Source organism: Eriocheir sinensis, chromosome 40 (assembly GCF_024679095.1).
Source record: "Eriocheir sinensis breed Jianghai 21 chromosome 40, ASM2467909v1, whole genome shotgun sequence".
Taxonomy (NCBI): domain Eukaryota; kingdom Metazoa; phylum Arthropoda; class Malacostraca; order Decapoda; family Varunidae; genus Eriocheir; species Eriocheir sinensis.
This window is the reverse complement of record NC_066548.1, coordinates 8,412,664-8,434,196: the sequence shown is the minus strand read 5'-3', so window position 1 is coordinate 8,434,196 and position 21,533 is coordinate 8,412,664. Positions and strand designations below refer to the sequence as shown.

Below are 21,533 nucleotides of genomic sequence, written 5' to 3'. Positions count from 1 at the left end.
GACAGTTTTACGTGGAAATACTATAGTGGTGATCACCACCATTGGTAACGATCAAAACAAACAAAATGTCTATGAAAGCGGCCCTAGTTCTCTGTGAAGTTGGAATTAACTTTGAAGTACTGGGATTATTTTCTTTCATATTCATTAAGACTTATTCAGATATTACATCAGTGATGTTGCTCTTCAGAATCCTGCTTATCAGGGAGCAAATTTATCCCCACTAAAATAAAACTATCTGGGCAATTTTTTAAAAATTTTGAATTTCATCTCCTTGCCTCATTTCATGCATCAACCCATATAAAAACATTATGGATAAATAAAGTCTACTTTAAATTAGCTTATTTAATGAAATAAACCTTTCTGCTCTTGGACTAGCAGCTTTAAAAAGTACACTTTATACAAACTGTTCTTGAGTGTGACCATATTCATCTTACCTTTTCTAGAGTTAACACTGAGTAGATTTACAGTACTCTTAACCTCCATATTGCTTGACTTACACTTAACACTTTATACATTGAAGATTATCACATAGTGAACCAGTATATATATATATATGACCAGCACTGACAATTTTCAGTTTCTCTCAAAAACTATACAGACAGGAAGTTAATTCTGATACACATATTAAGGCTTGCAACTGCTCACAAATTTAATGTATGGTGTTATAGGAACTAGGTAAAGTAAGAAAAATAAATGATGATTATAATGAATGTAAAAAAGAGAGAAAAAAAAAGCCAGTAACTGCAATTACACTGCAGAAACCATTATGAAAATCTATTTCCTTTGCTGCATGACAACAGTAATTCCAATACCACTTGCCTACACAGGAAATATAGTGCCAGTCTTATTATTATATATATATATATATATATATATATATATATATATATATATATATATATATATATATATATATATATATATATATATATATATATATATATATTTTTTTTTTCATGAGATAGGCTTTCATTTGCTTCTGTGGAGTCTGTTTAGGAAAAATTACTTTAAATGAACCCAAGCAGCTATATCATGTAACTACTGTCAAGTATTCCTCTAAGCAATCACAACAGCGGGAATCCCTCTGGAGGTTACAAAGTGTTTCAATTAACTAAGATCTGCAAATGAATTTTAGATCATGTTTGGAAGAAAAATATTAATTACTGGCACACAATTGCTTCCTGTGTCTGTGCTGAGAAAGAATGACAAGCTGCAGTACAAAATGGAGAACACAATACTAACATGGAAATTCAAAATATGGCAGTAAAACTTTGACATAAATATAGTCAGAATATAAGATAACAAACTATCTTCAGAAAATGAAAGAAAATATGTATCTTATTGTCTATGATAAAAAAAAAAGTATGATTACTAGAAGCAGTCTTGTATCACTAGTTTGGTCTTCTCACCTATGCCTCTCCTCGGCCTGAAGACACAAATTCCACTGCCTGGGACCACTCCCTTCACTAGTGGGGCAACACACAGACAACCGCGGTAGCCAGAGCAAACTTGTGGGCACGAGGGACGGTTGTTACTGGCATCGACACCTCTCAAAGTTCACAAGAGGCTTTCAAGTCATGTCATATTGGCTTACTTGTAACACACACACAAACACTTCATTTAACTGAACACATAGACAACTTGTCAACTCTGAACATAAGTCAGCACACTCAAGCCAAATACTGCTTCAATAAACTTTACAGCTATCACAATATAAAGTTGTAGACAATGTTAATATCACAAAGAAATAACTTAAATATTTACATGTCAATTGAGGAACTTGAGAAAATAAAAGCCAAGATATGTAATGCTAATTAATAACATTGTCAAAAGGGAAATGATGATGGTCAGCAGTCAAGTTGGTGAGTAACAAGACACCAGCTTGGGGAAAAGTCAACAATTATACCTTTGTACTTTTATAATATACAGTAGATGGCTCCCAGAATGTTAATATCAATGCCTCTTGTAAACTAAATTGCAGAAATAACAACCAAAGCAGTGTGTGTGTGTGTGTGTGTGAGCACAAATTTGTTGCAGAGGCAGACATTGAAAAGACTATTAGTCCATAAGGCTTTCACAAATTTTGAATACATGTCAGTTGTAGAATGTGCAAATAATTATATTCTTACAGAAGACTAAAAACTGATAAATAAAACTTAAAAATCCTTCCTGACTTCTGAGATTACTTTTGAAATATATCCATTATGTATATTATGTAAAAGGAATATGCATACAGGTATTATTAACACCACACATTTTCTTATATATGTATTCATATAAATTTACTTGTATAAATTCAAGGCTGAATACATATATAACAGACACTGCAAACCGTATTTGCAGTACAGTGACTGTAATTTCAACCATGGTTAATATTTTGTCTTACTTAGTAAAACAAAGTTTAGTATTTTTTTCTAACATAGAAGCAAGTCAAAGGTTTTCTTGTGACAAAGAGATCTGCAGAACTCTGAAGCAACAGTCTGCAACTCATCTCATTTTGTACCCATGAATACTGACTTCTGCTGCCTTGATAATCTCATGTGGACACGTAGTCCTACCCATGTCATGTTTTGGAGTGTGGTCCCACCATTAACAAATATTTTATGGCTTCTAAGAAATTGGTTACATAGTTTAATTGTACACACTGGATGATGTTATGTGAAGCCCTCGTAAGTAACTACTTTTCTGTAAAAACTCTTTTGCTTTAAGGCAATCATAACATTAGTAAAAAACGCAGCTAAACACTACTCCATAACTTGCATGGAAGATGAACCACAGGTTCAGTTTTTCATGGTGGTGGTAAAAAGAGCTTCCATTTTTGTCACTAACAAAGAATTGAGCTGAAGATTTGTAAGGTGATCACTGTTGGCAATATTGGGATAACATTTGTTGATACTTTTTGCCATCTTTCTCACACAAGAGCAGTGCGTGCATTTATGACATTACATAAATCCTAGTGCAAATTTCAATAAAAATTAGCTACTGGGATCTTCTAAATCTGTGGCTCCATGGAAATGGTATACTGACCTGCAGGACACAGTAAGCAATGCTTTCTGTAAATCTTTTATCTTTGTATTCCATCACTAAGGTGCATTCAATATTTACAAATAGAAAGACATGACTAAAAATTGAATGATCATGATGATGGTAAGAAAAAATTAATAGAATACTGAAAATACAAATAAACATTGTACAAAACTTTACAGAATTTTACAAAATATCAATCTTTAAAGTTAATGAACCCTTGTTTGGTCCAACAGAAATGGCTCTTTCTTTTCGACACTTGCAACAGCATTATCATCAGTTTAAAGTGAGCAGAGACGGGCCATCTTGATGGAGTACTGTACTTAAGGTTTTAGCCTTGGTTTGCTCTTCCCCGCATGTCACTCACTGGACTGTAAAAACATGATTTCACCACAATTTCATTATTGGAAAACTATTACAATATGGATATTTTGGCTAACAAAAAAGTTAACAAATGTAACATTACATTGTAAATTAGCAAAAGTGCATAATTATGTTGTACATTGCATGAGACTCATTATTTCCCTTCACTTTCCCTTTTCATTGCTACAAGGGAATCACCCGCCCAAAATATAACTTACGGATTGACTGTGCTGAAAATGTTGAAGGTTTTGGAAACCATAGAGTGAACACTGGAAATTTCATTCAGATCAAACTGATAGTTTGTGGAAAATAATCCCCCCCCCAAAAGAAGAAATAATGTCCTATGGATTTAATTCAATTTTCTTTCTATACTGAGCAAATAATGCAACAAAAGTAGCACCATTTCTACCTACCTAAGTTTACTGCTGAGTAAAATATAAAAAAATAAAAAAATAAAAATAAAATAAAAAAATAAAAAATCAACGCATTCCTAATTCACCAAAACAAAATTCAAACCTTCCTTTTTTCCGTCTTCCAGCGGCTATCCATAGATACCTTAAAAATTAAGATCGTATAAAAACTGATGAAGATTTTTTACATAACTATTTTACATTTCTCGGAAACGAGTGATGAAAATTTATACTGGCTTTAACTTTGTGTAAATGTCAGTAAAACTGTATAAAGGTGTTTGATCATATGCCCTAACCTACTTGCTGTGTTTTCATGATAATTTAGAGCAATTCTGATGATTCTTCAGAGAGATTTGACTTGTTTCAGGCACCTGATCCTCTGATGTGAAGCAGGATATTTTTCACTTGTTGGTGAGGGAGACCATTAGAGGTGGAACCTTCCTCACTGTCACCAGGTTTGAAGTTAAGCTAATACATGCCAGGATCATATTTTGCACTAGCTGTTATTTTTCTTCCTTTTCTTTGTAGGTTGTGGTGTCCAGTTGGGTTCTTTGAAGCCTTACGGCTGACACTGACAGGGCCGAAATATAAAAACAGGTGACACAAGAGGTAGGTTGCCTCGTACCCAAATTTGTGGTCAAGTGCAGGAACTTGCCTTACAAAATTAATTATTTACAAGCCAGCAAACTTGGTCTTACTGTACTTCCTCTACAATGTAGTGTTGACTCTTGTTTGGGTTTTGAGTCTGACCCTTCAGGCATTGCTGGGGTAGGTTAGTCCTGGTCAGCCCTTGTGTACATCACTGATGCTGTGCAGCTTGTCTTTGGGGATCTAGGAGAGGCAAATTTTCTTCAGCTCTCGTGATGGTGGGGCTAAACTTCCGGCCTTTGCTCTCTTGACAAAACACCAAGAACCTACTTGACAAGAAACCAAGCAGCTCTACTTGGCAGCTCGCTACAGTAATTGGAATGCACCACACAGCACACACACACTACAGTTCCCAGTTCATGATTATAACATATCTTTCACTAAAAAGATAAAAAAATTGGAAAATAAGTGTAAAAGATGTAAATTTTATCATAATCACATACCTAAACAGAAAATGAGAATACAGAAGTAGGGCACTCAAAATTACTAGCATATTTGATAGATTTCTGAGGTGAAGGTGTTGCCATATTGTGTTGACACTTTTGTGACAGAAAACCAATATGTTTTGGAAGACATAGGTATAAAAAAATCCCCATCAGGCGGGCAATTCCCTTAAGCTACTCACAGATCTTGCTGACATACAAGAAAGCAATGTTATTCCAGTGCTTCTGGTAACTCTGGCACAGGACTTTATTGCCTTCTTTAGTAAAACATAATCTCAAACACCATCAAAGTCACTGACAGAGCATAAGTGAGACATTCTCAGAAGTAAGCAGGATACATTATATCCATTATAACTTTTAAATTTTTACAATTTAAAAGATTTTTTATCATTCAGGCACAGTAACAATGCTCAAACAAAAAATTAGGTAAAGTCATACTCTGTACTTAAATTATTAACCTCAAAATGAAATCTACATCCTGAGATAGGAAATTTACAAATCTTGGGCAAGTATCCTCAAGTGGCAGAGTGACACCAGTGGCCGGCCCCTCACCGCTCCACAGCAGTGAGCCCGAGCTGTTATAAAGATATCTACAGTGATAAATAAGCACCTTAAACACTCTCTCTCTCTCTCTCTCTCTCTCTCTCTCTCTCTCTCTCTCTCTCTCTCTCTCTCTCTCTCTCTCTCTCTCTCTCTCTCTCATAAATGTAATACAAGCCATTTTTACATACGTACATACTTAGGTCAGACAGAGTCCAGCATCAAAAGATAGTTCAATATGATCATTATGCACAAACATGACTAGGCCTTGCACAGGGAGCACAGCACAGGCTTTGAAAATGATTATTGATAATAATCCCAATTTGTAATAAGGAATGAATATATTCCACTTTAGCTGACCAAAATGAGTCACTTAAAACATGTAAAGCACACAACTAAAGTTTTACAGTATAAAATGTTAAAATTCAACAGCACAAAATCTACAGCCTTTCTCAGCTAGGCACCAGAGAGTCAACTTCAAGTGGGTGGACATTTTTTACCATCAACCACTGGCAGGAGGAGCAGAGCAGGGAGATTGTGGCCTTGTTCATGTTCACTTGTACACTGTCTGAGCTGTCATAGTGGCGGGAGCACCCCGGACACACCATCTGGTCGATGCGGCTATTCATGAACACATCATACAACATGACTGAGCACTGTGGTATTTGATTGATGATAGCTTTGTTTGTTGTCAGATTCACAGATAAAATATCTTTGTTTTTACTCAGCACACCAGCAAGAGATATCTTTCCAGGTTTAGCATTACACATGTCAAGTGACCTTAATGTCTTGTGGCACCGTTCACTGGCTTCTACGGCCGCCCTACGCTTTGATCTCCTCTGTGTCCCATCATCAATGCTTAACACAGTTTTCTTGTCACACAGACTGCTACTATAACAACTATAGTTGTCATTTTTGTATATGCGTTTGATAACAATGCTGCACTTTTTGACATCAGAAGTGACCAAGTGATCATTTACCTCACCACAGAACCCCTCCCCTGGTGATGCCTCTCTGCCTCTGCCACACTTCTCCTCACACTCTGGCTGCACTCCACCGGTAGAGCTGCTGCAGCTCCCAGCACTTGGGGTTGGGGATGGGGGTTTCCCAGACCCAGCTTTACCTTTTCTGGCAGCATAATGAAACTGACTCTCTGGTTCTTGGCCTGGGCTGCTCCTCCCTTCACACACACTGCTTAATGATTGCACTTTGTCATCTTGCTTGATGAATTTTTCTGGATTCAAAGTCACATTTTCAGATTTCCTTTCCATATCTCTGTCTTCATTACCATCATCGGAGGACATTTTATTGCGCAAAGGATTTGTGATGGTAATTTTGAGAGATTTCTTCATGAAGTTTTTATTAGTGTCTAAATTTGAGTCCTTTGAGTCTTCACAAACCTCAGAATTTCTTCTCTTTCGTGTTTTTTTGGGGCTATTTATAATACAGCCCTTTTTTTCCTGTCTCACACCTAATTCTTCAGCTTCACAGTCACTGTTCTTGTCTAACATTTCTTCATTTCCCAGGTCCTCACGTCCATTAATTATACTGTCAATTGTCCAGCGAGTGTACTTAGCCAAGCTGTATTTAAGAGAACTTTTGTTGGCTAGTCGCAACTCAGTAATATTCCCATTTTCAGTACTACGAGTGTCTTCCTTAGCAGTTGAACCACTATGAAGTAACTTCATTTTAATTACAATTCTATCTTGAGTGCTAGGTGAGCCTGAATCTGACTTACTGGGTGACAAACCTACTGGAAATTTTTCTTGCGAGCTAACACTGCGGGACTCTGGTGACTTGGTGGAGGAGCAGCCGCCCGGACTTCTTGTTGTTTCTCCACCTTCACCAGATCCCAAAAAATTATACATTTCAGATTCCTTTGCATTTTTATGTGATTCTACCACAAGAAAATTAGGTTCATTATTTTTTCCACCATATTTAACTGAGGAGGAAATATCAGTCTCTGGATTTGGAACAGAGGAATCTGGAACACACCTTCCACTTGGGTTCCTCTGGGTGTTGTTTGTACTAGAGGAGCCGTGTGAAACAGGATATCCCAGAATCTCTTTATCTGGAGGAACCAGAGAATCCCCAGGTATATGAAAATCCGACTTTGCTTGAAAATTGTCTCCTGACCCACCAATATACTGAACATCATCTGGTGAGCAAGACTGTGCAGGAGAATATGAATTACAAGGGGTTGAATAGCCCCTCTGACTTCGATATGCTGGGGATTCTCTAGCTTCCGAGTTTTTTGAGTCACTTAAACAAGGGTAGGAGTAATCCTTAGTAGCTGAAGTAGATGCATCTCCTCCCTGACTATTAAAAGGGACTGGAGAATTCGTATACTCATGGAGGTTTCTCTGGTAGGACACATCAGAAGAACCTCTATAATGCGGTAGGTTGGTGCTGTCACCCTTTTTCCCACTCATTTCACTGGTGGAGTGATCAAATGACTCTGTAAAGCTTGGAAGTAGAGAACTCTCAGGGTAGGTCATATCTTTGTCCTTGAATTTTAGATCACTCTGTACCCCCTGCAATGAGAGGTGATGAGAGCTTACATTGTAGCTTGAGACTGGAATATTAGGATCTTTGTAGATAGTGTCTGCTACTGATTTTGGTACTTGATTCATGTTTGGTGCATCTTGGCAGTTTGGTACATAGTTCAGAGATTCTTGAAGGTTAGGATTAGGGTGTTCACAAGCATTGTTGAATTCTAGAGGTCCTCTGTAGCTGCTATAGTTCATTTGTTCACCCAGACCAGGAAGAATCTGTTGTCTGGAACTGTTATTACTCACAGTGTCAGGAAAATTAATCTGGTTTATATTTTCTCTACAGGAGGATAAAACCTGCTCACCTGGGCTGGCATGGCTGGCAGGTGACCCAAAATTAGGGACAGGTTGCTCTCTGCAACTATTTAGGCTTCCTGACTCTGGGTAATTGAGGACAGACTGCTCCAGATACCTGCTAATGATACCATCCTCCTGGTATCTTGCTGACTGCTGGTCTTTGAAGCTGGAATGTGCACTCTGCTCCCTTGGGGTAATATGTGGCTGGAGGTCCATATTTGGGTCTATCGGCAAGTCTCTATAGCTAGAGTGCATCTGTGACGCTCTTAAGCCTTCCTGTGTGCTTGGCTCTCTGTAGTTACTGTACTGGGGGGTTGCAGAATCCCTATAATTCTGCCTTGAATCTGACTCTCTAAAATTAGGAGCCACTGGTACAGGATTAGGGTTTGTCCTTGCATTCAAAGGGGTTTCTTGATAGGAGGAATGAGCAAGTGGTTCTCCATAGCCTGGGTATTGATCCCCAATAATATCATTCATTGATGAGTTTCCAGCAGCTGAGGGCATGGGAAGACCCTGGTTGCAGTTCTGTATAGGCAAGTCCCTTGGGCTCTGGCTCATTGGCAAGTCTCTGTGACCAGCTGTAGGAGGTACTGGCTGGAGCTGGTTTGCCATCTGGTTAGAGCTGCTGTAGTGTGGGAACTCCCTTGAGCTTGGGTGCATTATAAAGTCCCTCTGCCCTGGATAGTTGAATAAATCCGTATTTTCACGAAAAGTGCCAGGATTGGTGGGTGTGCTGTATGGCTCACTGCATGGGATGGGTGGGTATGTTCCTGGGTTCCCTTGAACAGAAAAACTTGGATGTGGAACGAAGACATCAGAACCTAATGGTCTCACAACTCCAGATGAATTATGAGGAGAAAACTCACTTGAGCTGGGATGTTGTGGGTAAGCACATGGGTCACTGTGTGCTGGGAATCCTACAAGGTTAGTCTGAGCATGAAATCCTCCTGATGTGGACTGCAAGCCAAAGTCTCCAGAGCTCATGTGAGGAAAGCCACTTGTGCTGGAGTGTGGAGTGTAATCTCCAGGGTTATTATATGTGGGAAACATTTCTGAGCCAGGTCTTCCAAGGTATTCTGAATTAGGAATGGAGGGAAATCCTGCTGAGGCAACGTTTGATGAGAATCTATCAGAAGCAGTCATATGTGTGGGCATTACCTGTGAGGATGAGCCAACTGAAGTGGACTGTGCCATGAAACCTCCAGATGAATGTGGAGGGAGTCTATTGCCTCCAGCCACAGAGTGTGGTGGGAGTCCCATGGTGCTGGCTTGGGAAGGGTGATCCATCATGTTCATGTGAGGAAGGTGGTGGGACGAGGACGGCAGGGTGGGATGACTGACCGAGGCTGGTTGAGAGGCAAAGCTGGAGGGTCCTGTTTGTGATGTTACTGCAGAAGCAGTGGACATGGCGAGAACTGACTGGGGTGATTGTTCTGTTCTAGACTGTGTTGCGGGTCCACCATATTCTGAATGAGGTTGAATTCCGCTCATTAGAGACTGTGGTGAAAACTGTGATGCCCTTGACTGAGGAGACACCTCAGCTGAGCCTGGCTGTGGAGATCGCAGCGTGTCTGGGGGCCTGGGCTGTGAGGACATACCCATAGCTTTAGACTGTAATGGCATGTTTGCTTGATCTGTCGCTCTCGAGTCAGGTGATGTTTTCAAATATTTTGCCTGTGGAGGCATAGTGGAGGATCTTGACTGCAGGGTTTCTCCAGCCTTAGATGCTATAACTCCTCCTGTGGGCCTAACTTGGGGTGGGAGTCCTGGAAGCCTTTGCTGGTGTTGCTGACTATGTGCACCTCTGAACCTCTGAGGGGTAGCTCCTCTTATATTGGTGGCAGCCAAAGGAGCTGCTCCTGGCTGAGCCACTGCACCCCTAGGCACTGGTCCCCTTGGGCCTGCATATCTCTGGCCTCTGGTAAGTCCTCTGGTGTTAACAGGGGTAGCAAGCCCTCTAAGGTTGGTTTGTGGAGTTCCTCTTCGTGTCTGTGGAAGTCCTACACCTCGTGGTCTTAGGTTGGTTGGATATCCTCTGAGGGATTGTACCCCAGAACCTCTTGGGTTGGTATACATTCTGGGTCCTCGACTGCCTGCTGCACTAACTCCCCTCAGGCTGGAGTACACTGTATTTCCCTTCACATTAGTGTTTGTGGCACCAGACTTGGGATTGTAGTGTATTGACACTCCCTTAGTCAACTGAAAAGACCCTCTTCGATTTAAAAGGGCAGGGTTGATTTTTGAGCTTGCTTGAATGTTTGTTCCTCTTGCATTGATGGATTTATACAAATCTTTTGAAGTGGGTGAGTTTGCTTGCCCCGGTAACGAGGGCTGGAGGGAAACACTGATGCCGCTGCCAGATGTTCCTCTAAAGGGTGGCTGAGTTGCTGTGGCCAGGATCCCTTTATTAATGGGTTTAATACTTGTGCCACTCTCCCTTTTCGTGACATCTGAGGAATCACCCCCCCGGCCGCACTGCTCCTTGTTGTCCACCACACGCCTGACAATGGTCACGCCCCTGCTGGCCAGAGTTGACTCAATTTCCATTGCAGAGAGATCAGAACACTTTTTCCCACCTTTAGTATTTTTTTGATTGAGCTTACCCAAGAGATTCTTGTCACCAGAACTGTCTGGCTGTGTGTCAGCCTCTCCATCTGCTTTTCTGCTTGACGGTGAGGACTCGCCTTTATTAAAGACCTCAGTGTCCTCCTTTTCAGGAGATTTGTCATCCTCAGCTTCAGTTTCAAAAGATTTCTCAGTTTCTTTTGCTTTTATATCATTAGATGCAATATTTGTAGATTTCTCATCATCTTTAACAACATTTGGTGCGTACAATTCCTTGATATCTTGAGTATCCTCCTTACTCTCAGCATTATTAGTTTCCTCACAATCCTCTTCCATTTTATCCCCTTTCCCTTTTTCAGTATCACTATAACTTTCAGTGACGTTGCTACTGTATCCTTCCTGGCTCCTCACATCTATGGGTAGCCCACTGCTGCCAGGTGTCACCAAAATGTTCCCATCACCATCAATGTTACTACTGTCACCCTCTCCCTCTTCAGATTTAATTTCCTCTCCACCACTGCCATCATCATCTGCCCCACAAGACATGGTATCCTTCATGTCCTCCCCATCTTCACCTTCGATGCACTCATCACTTTGTCTCATGTCAGAGGTTAAGGATTTCTCTGCGTTTTCTGTGCCCTTGCCAGGACTTTGCAGTTCTGGTTTCCTGGCTTCTGGCTGCTGGGTGTCATCCCTTACATCTGAACATGTTTCCATGTCATGAAAGGGATTTCTCACAGATTCACTGAATGACTCCATAATATCACAATCCTCTGCCTCAGCAGAGAGTGCTAGCTTTTCTTTTTCAATGGCACCTTCCTCTGCCACAGCGGGGATCTCTGTTTTTTCAGTGATAGGATCAAGGTCTTTACTCACACCATTTTTGTGAAGCTGAGATTCATCACTTTCCTGATTTTCATCATCTACACTTGTCATACAAACATTTTCTGCATGATCACTTTCCTCCTCATCACCACCACCCCCCGTGTCCCGGCTTTCCACATTGCATGCTGCTTCTTGCCCCACATCAGCTTCACTAAATATGGTTTCATTTGTTTTCTGAATATCAACAGCACACCTTTCTTCTACATTTTCCTGAGTTTTTTCTATACTTGATAACAGTATTTCACCCTCAATGTCTGATAACTTTCCCTCATTAGTTTTTGTTTCCAGGGTTTTTCCTTCCTTATCTTTACTAGTTTCCTTATTTTCAACTGGTCCTTCTGTCTGATGGGCTGCATCTCCCTTGGAAGGACTGGGCTCTGTGTCCATGTAACTTTCTCCCTCACTTTCTTTCACATTTGCACTTATTTGTTCAGTGTTTTGTTCACTAACTGGGCTTTCAATGGTTGTGCCATGATCCAGTTCACTATGCACATCAGAGGATGAGCTCCTAGCACCAACATTACTTCCTCCACTTGTTGGCAAAAATTCTTTTCCTTCATTAATGTTTCTTACACTAGTGCTAGACTGAGACTCTTCTTCACTGTTTTCTACTTCACTGGTTTCTAAGAGACTTTCTTCTTGCTTAGTGTCCCCCACATTGACGTTTGAGCCCCCATCCCCCTCCTCTGCATCCTCCCCATTGATGATGGGGGCATCCTGTGTTGCTCCGTCCCCTGCTGGTTGTACGTGAGCAGCATCCTGGCTCTGCGTCTCCTGCGCCTCAACCACACCAGCTCCCCTTTCCGTCATGGGGCTCTCACCACCCTCTGAGGTGTGGGGTGTGGCAGCATGGTCGGATGTGTCGGAGGGGCTCGGGGAGGGCGTGCTCCTCTGCACGGTGTAGGGTGGGGACGTCAGGGAGGACCGCCTGCGTGCCACCAGCGACCGCAGCCCTGGCATAGCTTGAGAGCACTACTCAGCCTGTGAGGGAGGTGACAGTCAGTGTTTGGGGTCCAGAACCTATCAGCAGGTAGTCTGTGGCATTGTAAGTAAAATGGAGCCACATCAGCCATGATATTAATTCTCTATCCACAATGCAATTATTGCTACCTGATCAGTCATTAATAAATATTCTAATTTCACAAAATTAACATACCATGCATATTAATATGAAATTTAGAACTTTGATTTGTATTTAAATTACATTAGTGTAGCATCAAAATCAGGAACTAATGCAAGGACACTGCATTGCTAAAATATGACTCTGAGTGTAATTGAACTAAGGTTTTAATTACATTGGTCAACAAAAAATGAAATTATTTCATGGTTCTGAAATGAAATGGTCTGATTCTAATGTGATTGAAGGCGCTGAATTTGAATATGGCATCAGTAAAAACGCATTGGGTCTGTTTTTTGAGAACCACTATATCGGTGTATCGAGCTCCCAGGATGTGACTCATACATTTTATGTTAAGTCCCATCGATTAAATTTGTGGTTTTGAAATCAAATGGTCTGATTTTGGGGAGAAGAGAGGAGGCATTCATTCATGAATGTCTCACAGAAGTATCTTGGAAACCACCATGCAGACAACTACGAAGAAATTGTGGCAGCCATATTATCACATTATTGAGCTCTAGGCTCACGGATGTCCTTGAAACTTCATTTCTTCCACTCCCACCTCATCTTCTTCCCAGATAACTTCGGAGATATCAGTGGCATGCATGATGAAAAGTTCCAACAAGACATTGCTATAATGGAGAGCAGGTATCAAGGCTGATTCAGTCCCAACATGATGGACGACTACTGCTGGATGCTTGAACGTGAAGAGAATCAGCTGAACAAGCGGAAAAACAATGTTCAGAAGTATTTTTAGAACTGTACTGATTACTAATAAAATTTGCACTGAATTTCCATATTTTTGTGTCGCAAATCATCACAAGGTTATCTGTCTTTTTCAATATATGAAACAAAGCTGAAAAAATTATGGAACATTGAATATTTGTTGAGTATGGTATTCGAGAAATCTGGTCCAGCGGCAGAAAATTAATATCAGAACTGAAATTAGTGCTAAGTTATTAGTTAGGGGCTCGTATTCATGTCTGAGACCTATTCTGGTTGTTGACCAGTGAATTTTAAAAAAACTTCTCACAAAACAAGTGAATTACATTCTTACAATACACTATTTTGAATCATAGCTTAAAAATTATTAAAAGATAATAACTGACACTGCTACAGCTGACTACAGACAAATAATTACCTCTTTTAATTAAGATGACTTTTCTAGGTAATGACCATGATGCACAGAATGCTTAAGGTGCTTGCACAATAATGAACTTCTAATTGCATGTGATTATTTCTTCTGTCTGCTGAACAGTCTGGCTGTCTGCCAGCTTCACACTGAAGACTGTTTTAGCTTCACTCAAACTGTACCCAATAATTCAACTCAATTCTCTGTGGATGAAAGGAACAAGGAATGTCATGACAAACAGCACCAGACTAGACACTCCCTACTATGCACCAGGTGGCGTGCCTCCCCAGGGCCCGCCCCGCCCCGCCCCGCTGGCCAGGGGCAGCAGGGAGGGTGCCCTCAGCCTGGCGGCGGGCACCACACGGGCCACACGCCGCCCCACACCACCCCGCCCCGCCCCGTGCAGGCACAGCTGGCCCTGGCCGAGCAGCACCACCTCTGCGGTGCCCCGAGCACGGCCCCGCGCCAGCACACCCGCCTCAGCACCCCGCCTGTGACCTCCGAGCAGCGCCCCCTACACACACCTCTCGCGGCCCCTGGAATGGCGGGACGCGGCACCCGGGGGCGGCTGGTCACTGGCTTACCTGCAGGGTGCACCAGGCCCCTCCCGCGCAGAGAGTTAGGAACTGGGTCACATAAAGAGGGAGAGGGTCCTTCTGCGCGTCCTTTTGTTATGGTAGGAGTCTGCGATTCTGCCACGAGAAAAAAAGTCAGAAATTAAAAAGCTTTGACATCAACTACCTTTATATTTCAAGGTGGTGGAATAGTATAAAGTTGTACACTTATATATTATGTCAGTTAGACGTGTGATATATTAATAATGAATAAATTTGTATTTCCGAATCGCATCCATTTGTTGGCGGGAAATTCAACTGTCATCTTGAGTACGTTTTCCTTACGGAGTTACTTGACGCAGGCCAAAGCTATAAAGCTTATAGCGCCTCTATGTCCAGATCATTATCACTGTCAGAACTAATATTCAGGTGGTGTGCCGGGGTGGTTACCAATTTTTCTTCAAAATTAGATTTAATTTGTTGATTTGACCAAAACTTATATAAACGTTTCTCAAATGATATCACGCTCACAGCCTCTTCTACATCATTGGGAAGGCTATCCAGGCATCAACGACTCTTGAATTGAAGAACGTTTGCCTCTTTTGCGTCCTGGACCTCATTTTGCATAGTTTCAAATTGTTTCCACGTGTCAGCCCCAGCTGTGTGTCTCTCAAGATGGATGTTCACATCCTTATCATATTTACCCTTGAGGATTTTATATACCTCAATCATATCTCCCCTTAGCCTTCTGTAAATCATTGTTGGTATCTCCAATCGTTTCAGTCGTTTTGGATATGTGAGGTTCTTGAATCCTGGTAATAACTTGGATGCTCTTCTTAGGACATTTTCCACAATCCTTAAATCCTTCTTTTGTGAGGGGACCATACCGACTGAGCATACTCAAGATGAGGTCTTACCATAGTCTTGAAGAGACATCTAAATGTATAGGTAGTACACCAAGGCAGTAAATGTACGACGTATCATACCCATCATTTGATTGGCCTTGCTGTGATCTCTGCAGTATTCTAATTTAAGGACTAGTATTTACTCTATCTCTATATTCATTCCCATCTAGTGCTTGGGCAATGTTCTCCATCCCCACATTTTATTGTCTTATTGTCCAGGGGGAGGTACCGCCCCCCCTCCCTTGTTGTGCTTTCATTCCTACCATTGTATCTTTTTAGTTTCATGGTGCTACCTACACATGTACTAATAGTTGTATAAGCACACACTGCCCTGCCTGGGGGTTGGGATGGCATGTTCCTCCCTTCTCCCTTGTTGTTTACCCGCAACAATAAACTATCAATCAATCATTATTAACTTTTTCAGATATGTGTGCTTCGAACGTCAAAAGCCCATCAGTCAAACAGATCTTATTATGGTATTTAAAATTGTAAAAGGACTTCGTCCGAATCTTGTTAATTTGCTGACGAGAAATCGCAATAGGGACGCTATAGAGGTCACTCCTATAAAATTTTTGTCTCCCGTTGTAACACTGATGTGAGAGCCCGCTTCTTCTCATTGAGAGTGATTAACATTTGGAACAGCTTGCCGGATTCTGTTGTTTCTGTCATCTCGGTGAATTCCTTCCAGCACCAGATGGGCAACGAGACCTATCCCGTGCCATGGGGGTGGAAAGGTGGGCTCTTTCCGACACCCTCAGCCCCGTTGTTGGGCCTCCTCCTTGAAAGAATTGGGTATATCTCTACCAGCCGTCTGGGGGGTTGCGCGGCATGCACCGCCTTCCTCCATTGGGGTATATCCCCAACGAAATAACAAAAAAAAAAAGAAAAAAAAAAAAAAGGATCTTGGTCAGATCTTATACGAGCTTTTGCCACGTGGTTTGGTTGTTCTTTGGGTGTCTCTTTGGATTGCTGTTATTGTCTGGATATTGAAAATTAGTAGTTGTCCGTGCCATCTTGTGATGTCATATTAGCCAACCATCTGACCATCTTCATGAAAATTCATCAGCTGCAGTTTTGGTTGGATCCGAGACGTACATCACACAGTTTTTGGATGGGGCGTGTCCCCTTCCAGGTAAGAAATCCAGGTAAGAAATTACCCTGCTCTCCACACCGCCTTTCACTCATTACCCCATTTTGCTTATGCTTCCACAACTGCATTGTAGCCCATACTTAAAAAAAAAAATGTATTAATATATTTGTATGTGGTATATTATGCAGGGAAGTAAAGAACTTTTGAATAAAAGGACAGAAAAGGACAGATTCAGCTGCCCTAGTCTAAAGCCTAATACAATGGGTATAATTTTACTAGGATTTTTTTCTGGGTCAACCTCGATCTCTCTCCCGATTACCCCACATAAAACACCAAATTACCCCACTTGGGGTAATTTACCCCAGGTTGGGAGCCCCTGGTGTAGGCAACATGTGTATATACTGTTAATTAATCTAACTCTTTATTTAATTAAACATAACTAAAGTGTCGTTGTGGCTCGAGGACTTCGATGCGCCTTTGTTCCCCCTGCAGTGTCATGTTGTGAGTGAACCGCGTGTCCGTGTGTGTGCTCAAGAAATCAAGTTATTCAGCCTTTACTTAGTTCCTGCGGCCTCTCCCAACGTTTTAAATCAGTAAGTAGAGTCCCATGTCTGTCCTTGCCATGCCACACGTAGCCTGTCACCCTGCCTCGTGTATATGGCTGTCACATGTCATCTGTCAGGGCGGCCATGGCGAGCACCCGGCCCTATGTCCAAGAGCTTGTGTCCTCCCCTATGTCTGTCCTTCCCTGTATCCTTCCCTATGTCCTTCCTTATGTTCTTCTCTATGTGCTTCCCTATGTCTTTCTCGATATATCCTTCCCTGTGTCTTTCCCTGTGTCCCTATGTCCTTCCCTGTGTCCTTCTTGTGCTTCCCTATGTCCATCTGTGTCCCGGGCAGTTACTTGAGCGTCGATGTATGTCTGTTTATTCTGTTTCAGGAGATTGTGTATGGAAAGGACTGTAGCACGCTGAGATATTCCCCGTGTCTGTCCTGTGAAGTGGATGGGTAGTAGTCTTAATTTTGCTTGGACAGGGGCTGTGGAGTTATGCTTAGACGGTACTCAAGTCTTCCACAGCGTCATCAGGAAAAGTTCTCCTCTCTTCTGTGTTCTCAGTGCCCTGCCTTACAGACTTGTTTGGCTCTGTGGTGTTGTTTACATGGCGGCTGGACTTCCCCTATTGTTTACACTCCCAGAGATCCTGGAGGTGGGTTTTTGTTTCTCTTGTGCCTTGTTGGGCTCTATGATGTAAGACCGTCCAAGCTACAGCACCACATAAGGCACACTAAACATAAAAAGCCCACCTCTGGGATCTTGGGGACTGTCAGCATTGAGAGAGAGTTAATTTTCCTTGTCACTGTCATAATATCAACTGCATATCATTATCACAATATCAGTAATAAATAAAATGTCAAGCATGGTCACAAATGGTTCCCATTCTGAAAAATGCCCAGTACAAAGTGGAAAGTAAATTTGAAGTTTTGTGTTACATCACAAACACTGCCATATTGTGGCAATGTTAGTGGCTCTCTTTGGCTCTTGTGTCATCAACAAAGGAGGATGTCATAGGTTATTCACTGTTTGAGAGTGTCACTGATGAGAGCAAGGAAAAGGCATGCTCCCTAGACAGATCCTTGTGGAACTCCACTTCATATTGGTGAGATTTCAGACTGAAGGGCATTTATTGGCACTCCTTGATGTAATCTATGTAAAAAGATGTCAAGCCACTCTCCCAGTTTGCCTCTTACTCCCATTGACAGGAGCTTATGCAGGTGTGTTCCATAACCCACCTGGCCAAATGCTTGGGCAAAGTCAAGGTAGACCATGTCTAGGTTGCTTCTCTCTTCCAACTGGTCTAATATGAGTTCTCGGTGAGCCAGTTGTTGGGAAAAATGTGAAAAAGCTTTTCTGAAACTATGTTGGCCACTATTAAATGGCCCTTTTCACTAAAAAAAATTTACTAGTTTGTCTTTGATGATTTAAAAAACTTTATAGTGATTTTTACAGAAGAACATAAGAACATAGGGAAACTGCAAGAGGCCGGGTAGCCTACTTGGATACATTACCCCTACTGCCTCCCTTGTGCATGGGTGTGATCAGACCATTTTTCAAAGTCAGGAACTTTACCCTCAATTAGAGATTTTTTCTATAAGATGTCAAGGGTGACTGCCAACTCCATTTTGCACGTTGGAATATTTGTGGCATTCCACTGGGGCTTGCTGGTGATGCTGGGCTTAGGTCTGCCTTTGCCTCCTCAGTGCTGCTTGCAGAGAAGTTAGTATTTTCAATAAGGCATTTCTGTTCTGTTTCTGCATAAATGAATTCAGTTGGATTTTGAAAGGGAGTGCTGAAACTTTTCTTGTACAGTTGTCCGAGTTCCTCAGCTTGATATTTTATGCTCATAGTGATTTGTGTGCATTTACCATTTACCAGAGGACCTATTTGAGTGTTAAGTTTTTTGTTTTCTTTGGATAAATAAAAAAAAAGTTGCTGTTTTTTTGTGGCAGCAACAGTCGTATTCTTTTCTCTTGTCTTTTGTATGGGATTTTAGTACTTTTGTGTCTATTCCCTTCAGTTTTTCTGTTAGCACTGCATGTTTTATGTCTATTCTGGCCTCAAAAAACTTTCCCTCATCTTCATTAGGATTCTCTTGTCTTTGGGGATCTTTCCTAAGGTCGGATGCAACACTTGGGAATTTTTTATATTTTTTAATTCATTAAAAATAACCGTTAGGAATTAAAACCAAATTCTTTCCAGATAAATAGGTATTTATGTTGCCTACTTACTGTGTGAAATTGAACGATATACATCGTGATGTCATGACGTCATTCTACTGAATGATGCTTTAAAAATCAAAGCGCCTTAATACTGAACGATTTTTATTTATTCATTTGATATTTTTAGGGTCAAATGTAAAGATATTTGTAATATTTCCCATAGATAATGGAATGGATAATGATTTTTACATACAGTGTAGCTCTTATGGAGAAAGATATCATCTTTTTTGGATCTCTGGCATTGAGTTCATCCTTCTAGTTTACATTGCCTAAGGTTTGTTGAATTTCATTGTACTATATATCTGCTGAAATGTCCAGTTGATTTAGTCCATCAAGTGTATTCTTGTTTTTTAATGTATGTTTTAGCTTTGATAAGAGTGTGCTGTTTCATGCACTTGATTGATATACATCGATATATATGCCCACCTTATGACACCAAGTATGTTGTACGGGGCGAGATTAGTTTTGGTAATTTTTTAGCTGTAGATGAATCAGTTTTGTGTTATAGCTGGTTGTCTGTCTTCTGTGTTGGGAAATCATTGTTTGCAATAATGAGATTTATTTATATGCTTTGTCAGTAACTTTTACCATTATTTTACATTTCATATATTGGATCTTAAGCTTCTGAATGTCATTTCATTTCTATGTCTTACCTGCATGTGTCAGTGTTGGTAGGATTATAGTGTCATGTAGTCCCCTCTCTGCCACCTCCTATACTTCACTGGTCTTACACTCTACAGATTCTACGTCGTTACTTACTTTTATGAGTTTCTCTCAGCTCTCCTTCCACACTTTCATGCTTTTCACGTCTCTGATTGTTTGTTCTTGCCATGCAGTCATACAATACTCCTTGACTTCTATGTTAATGTTATATTCTTTTTTTCTAGTCGTTATTCTCCCCAAGGCCATTACCTTACTTGTCTTCCCAGTCAACTTTAGGTTCTCTTTCAATAAAGTCATGCAACAGACTATAAATCTGATTTATTGTCTTGAGTCAGAACCATGTATCTTGTAAACAAAACTTGATTCAATTTTATTTAGTTTGGTCTGTTAACATTATACATCTTTACCGTCTAATCCTGGTGTGCGTTGCTTTCATTTGTCGTGTAACTCATTTTCATGTAACCATACTTACAATTGACCAGGATGAGTGTCATTTTGCATTCCCATTGCAGACTCATTGATTAAGATTTTTATTTATTTATGTCTTTCCATTAATATATATACCTAAGCATATCCATAAAAAACAAGTCCATCTAATAGTTTCCTCCTCACAACACATACTACCTTATTAATATTTCCCATATTGCTTTTCCATATTCTTCCATTTAATATACGGTTACATATTGAAAAGGAATTAAGAAACAATGTACTACAGCCCATTAAAACTATATATACATTTGAATTATGGCTCCTACAAATTTCATAATCACATCATCAACAGTTATATTGTGATTAACATCCTATCAAACTTGATGATATAAATTCTAATATGAGCCAGGTGGCTCGCGACGTGTAAGTCTGGCTCACGGGAGGGAGTAGCTGCGAGTTGGCTTACAGCTGCTTCTTGGTGGGAGAGGCAGCGCTCTATTGCAATTCAAACAGAAATGATCTTGGCTACCTAGCTCAGGGGGATTTAATCACCTCTTTCATCTAATATATGTGAAAAATATAAATTCTAATGAAGGGAGAGCTACAAATTCAGGAAAGGTCTGTTAGCTTGTATTAGAGACTCAGTGTGTGGACTGATATAGGGCTGCTATGGAATATGTATTTGCTTTTTGTATCAAAGTTTGAGAGACTGTTAAATATAATTTATTTGGTGATGATTTACTCATGGAGTATGTAGGAACTATAATTCAATTGTACTGTTGTAATGAACTGTATTACATTGTTTTTCATCCCTTTTGAATAAGTAACTTTATATTAGATGGAGGAACATGGCATATATACCAGACAAATAACTGTTGTTTAAAAAGAAACTGTGGTGTGAATTTTATTGAAGGTTATAAGGCACAATCTCATAGAACTGTTCAGTTTTATAAGTAATTTCTTAATCATATGTAATGAACAAAATAAATCCAGCTGCAGTATCTTGGAAATGCTAAAATACATGGTTGAACTTAAAGGTTTTAAAATAAGTGAGAAAAAGTGACTCTCTGACTTGAATTTACTTATTTTTCAGTTACAAGTATTAAAATGGTAGAGTAAGGTAACAGTTGAACTAGAA

General features: G+C 40.6%; 1 protein-coding gene across 2 annotated transcripts; it reads right to left on the bottom strand.

The window, feature by feature from the left end:
- Nucleotides 1-327: 327 nt before the first annotated feature.
- LOC127009317 (uncharacterized) lies at nucleotides 328-14,673 on the bottom strand. 2 transcript variants are annotated; one of them, XM_050882268.1, is made up of 2 exons: nucleotides 14,561-14,673; nucleotides 328-12,708 (listed from the first exon to the last, which is right to left on the bottom strand). In XM_050882268.1, the coding sequence occupies exon 2, from the start codon at nucleotides 12,685-12,687 to the stop codon at nucleotides 5,881-5,883; it is 6,807 nt and encodes a 2,268-aa protein (XP_050738225.1). In that variant the 5' UTR covers nucleotides 12,688-12,708; nucleotides 14,561-14,673; the 3' UTR covers nucleotides 328-5,880. The 2 variants fall into 2 exon arrangements, with proteins under 2 accessions (XP_050738225.1, XP_050738226.1); XM_050882269.1 differs by lacking the exon at nucleotides 14,561-14,673 and adding an exon at nucleotides 13,986-14,533.
- Nucleotides 14,674-21,533: the final 6,860 nt, after the last annotated feature.

Bases quoted from the DNA above. Each gene is read 5' to 3' on its own strand.
- LOC127009317 (XM_050882268.1), bottom strand. From the start codon at position 12,687: ATGCCAGGGCTGCGGTCGCTGGTGGCACGCAGGCGGTCCTCCCTGACG.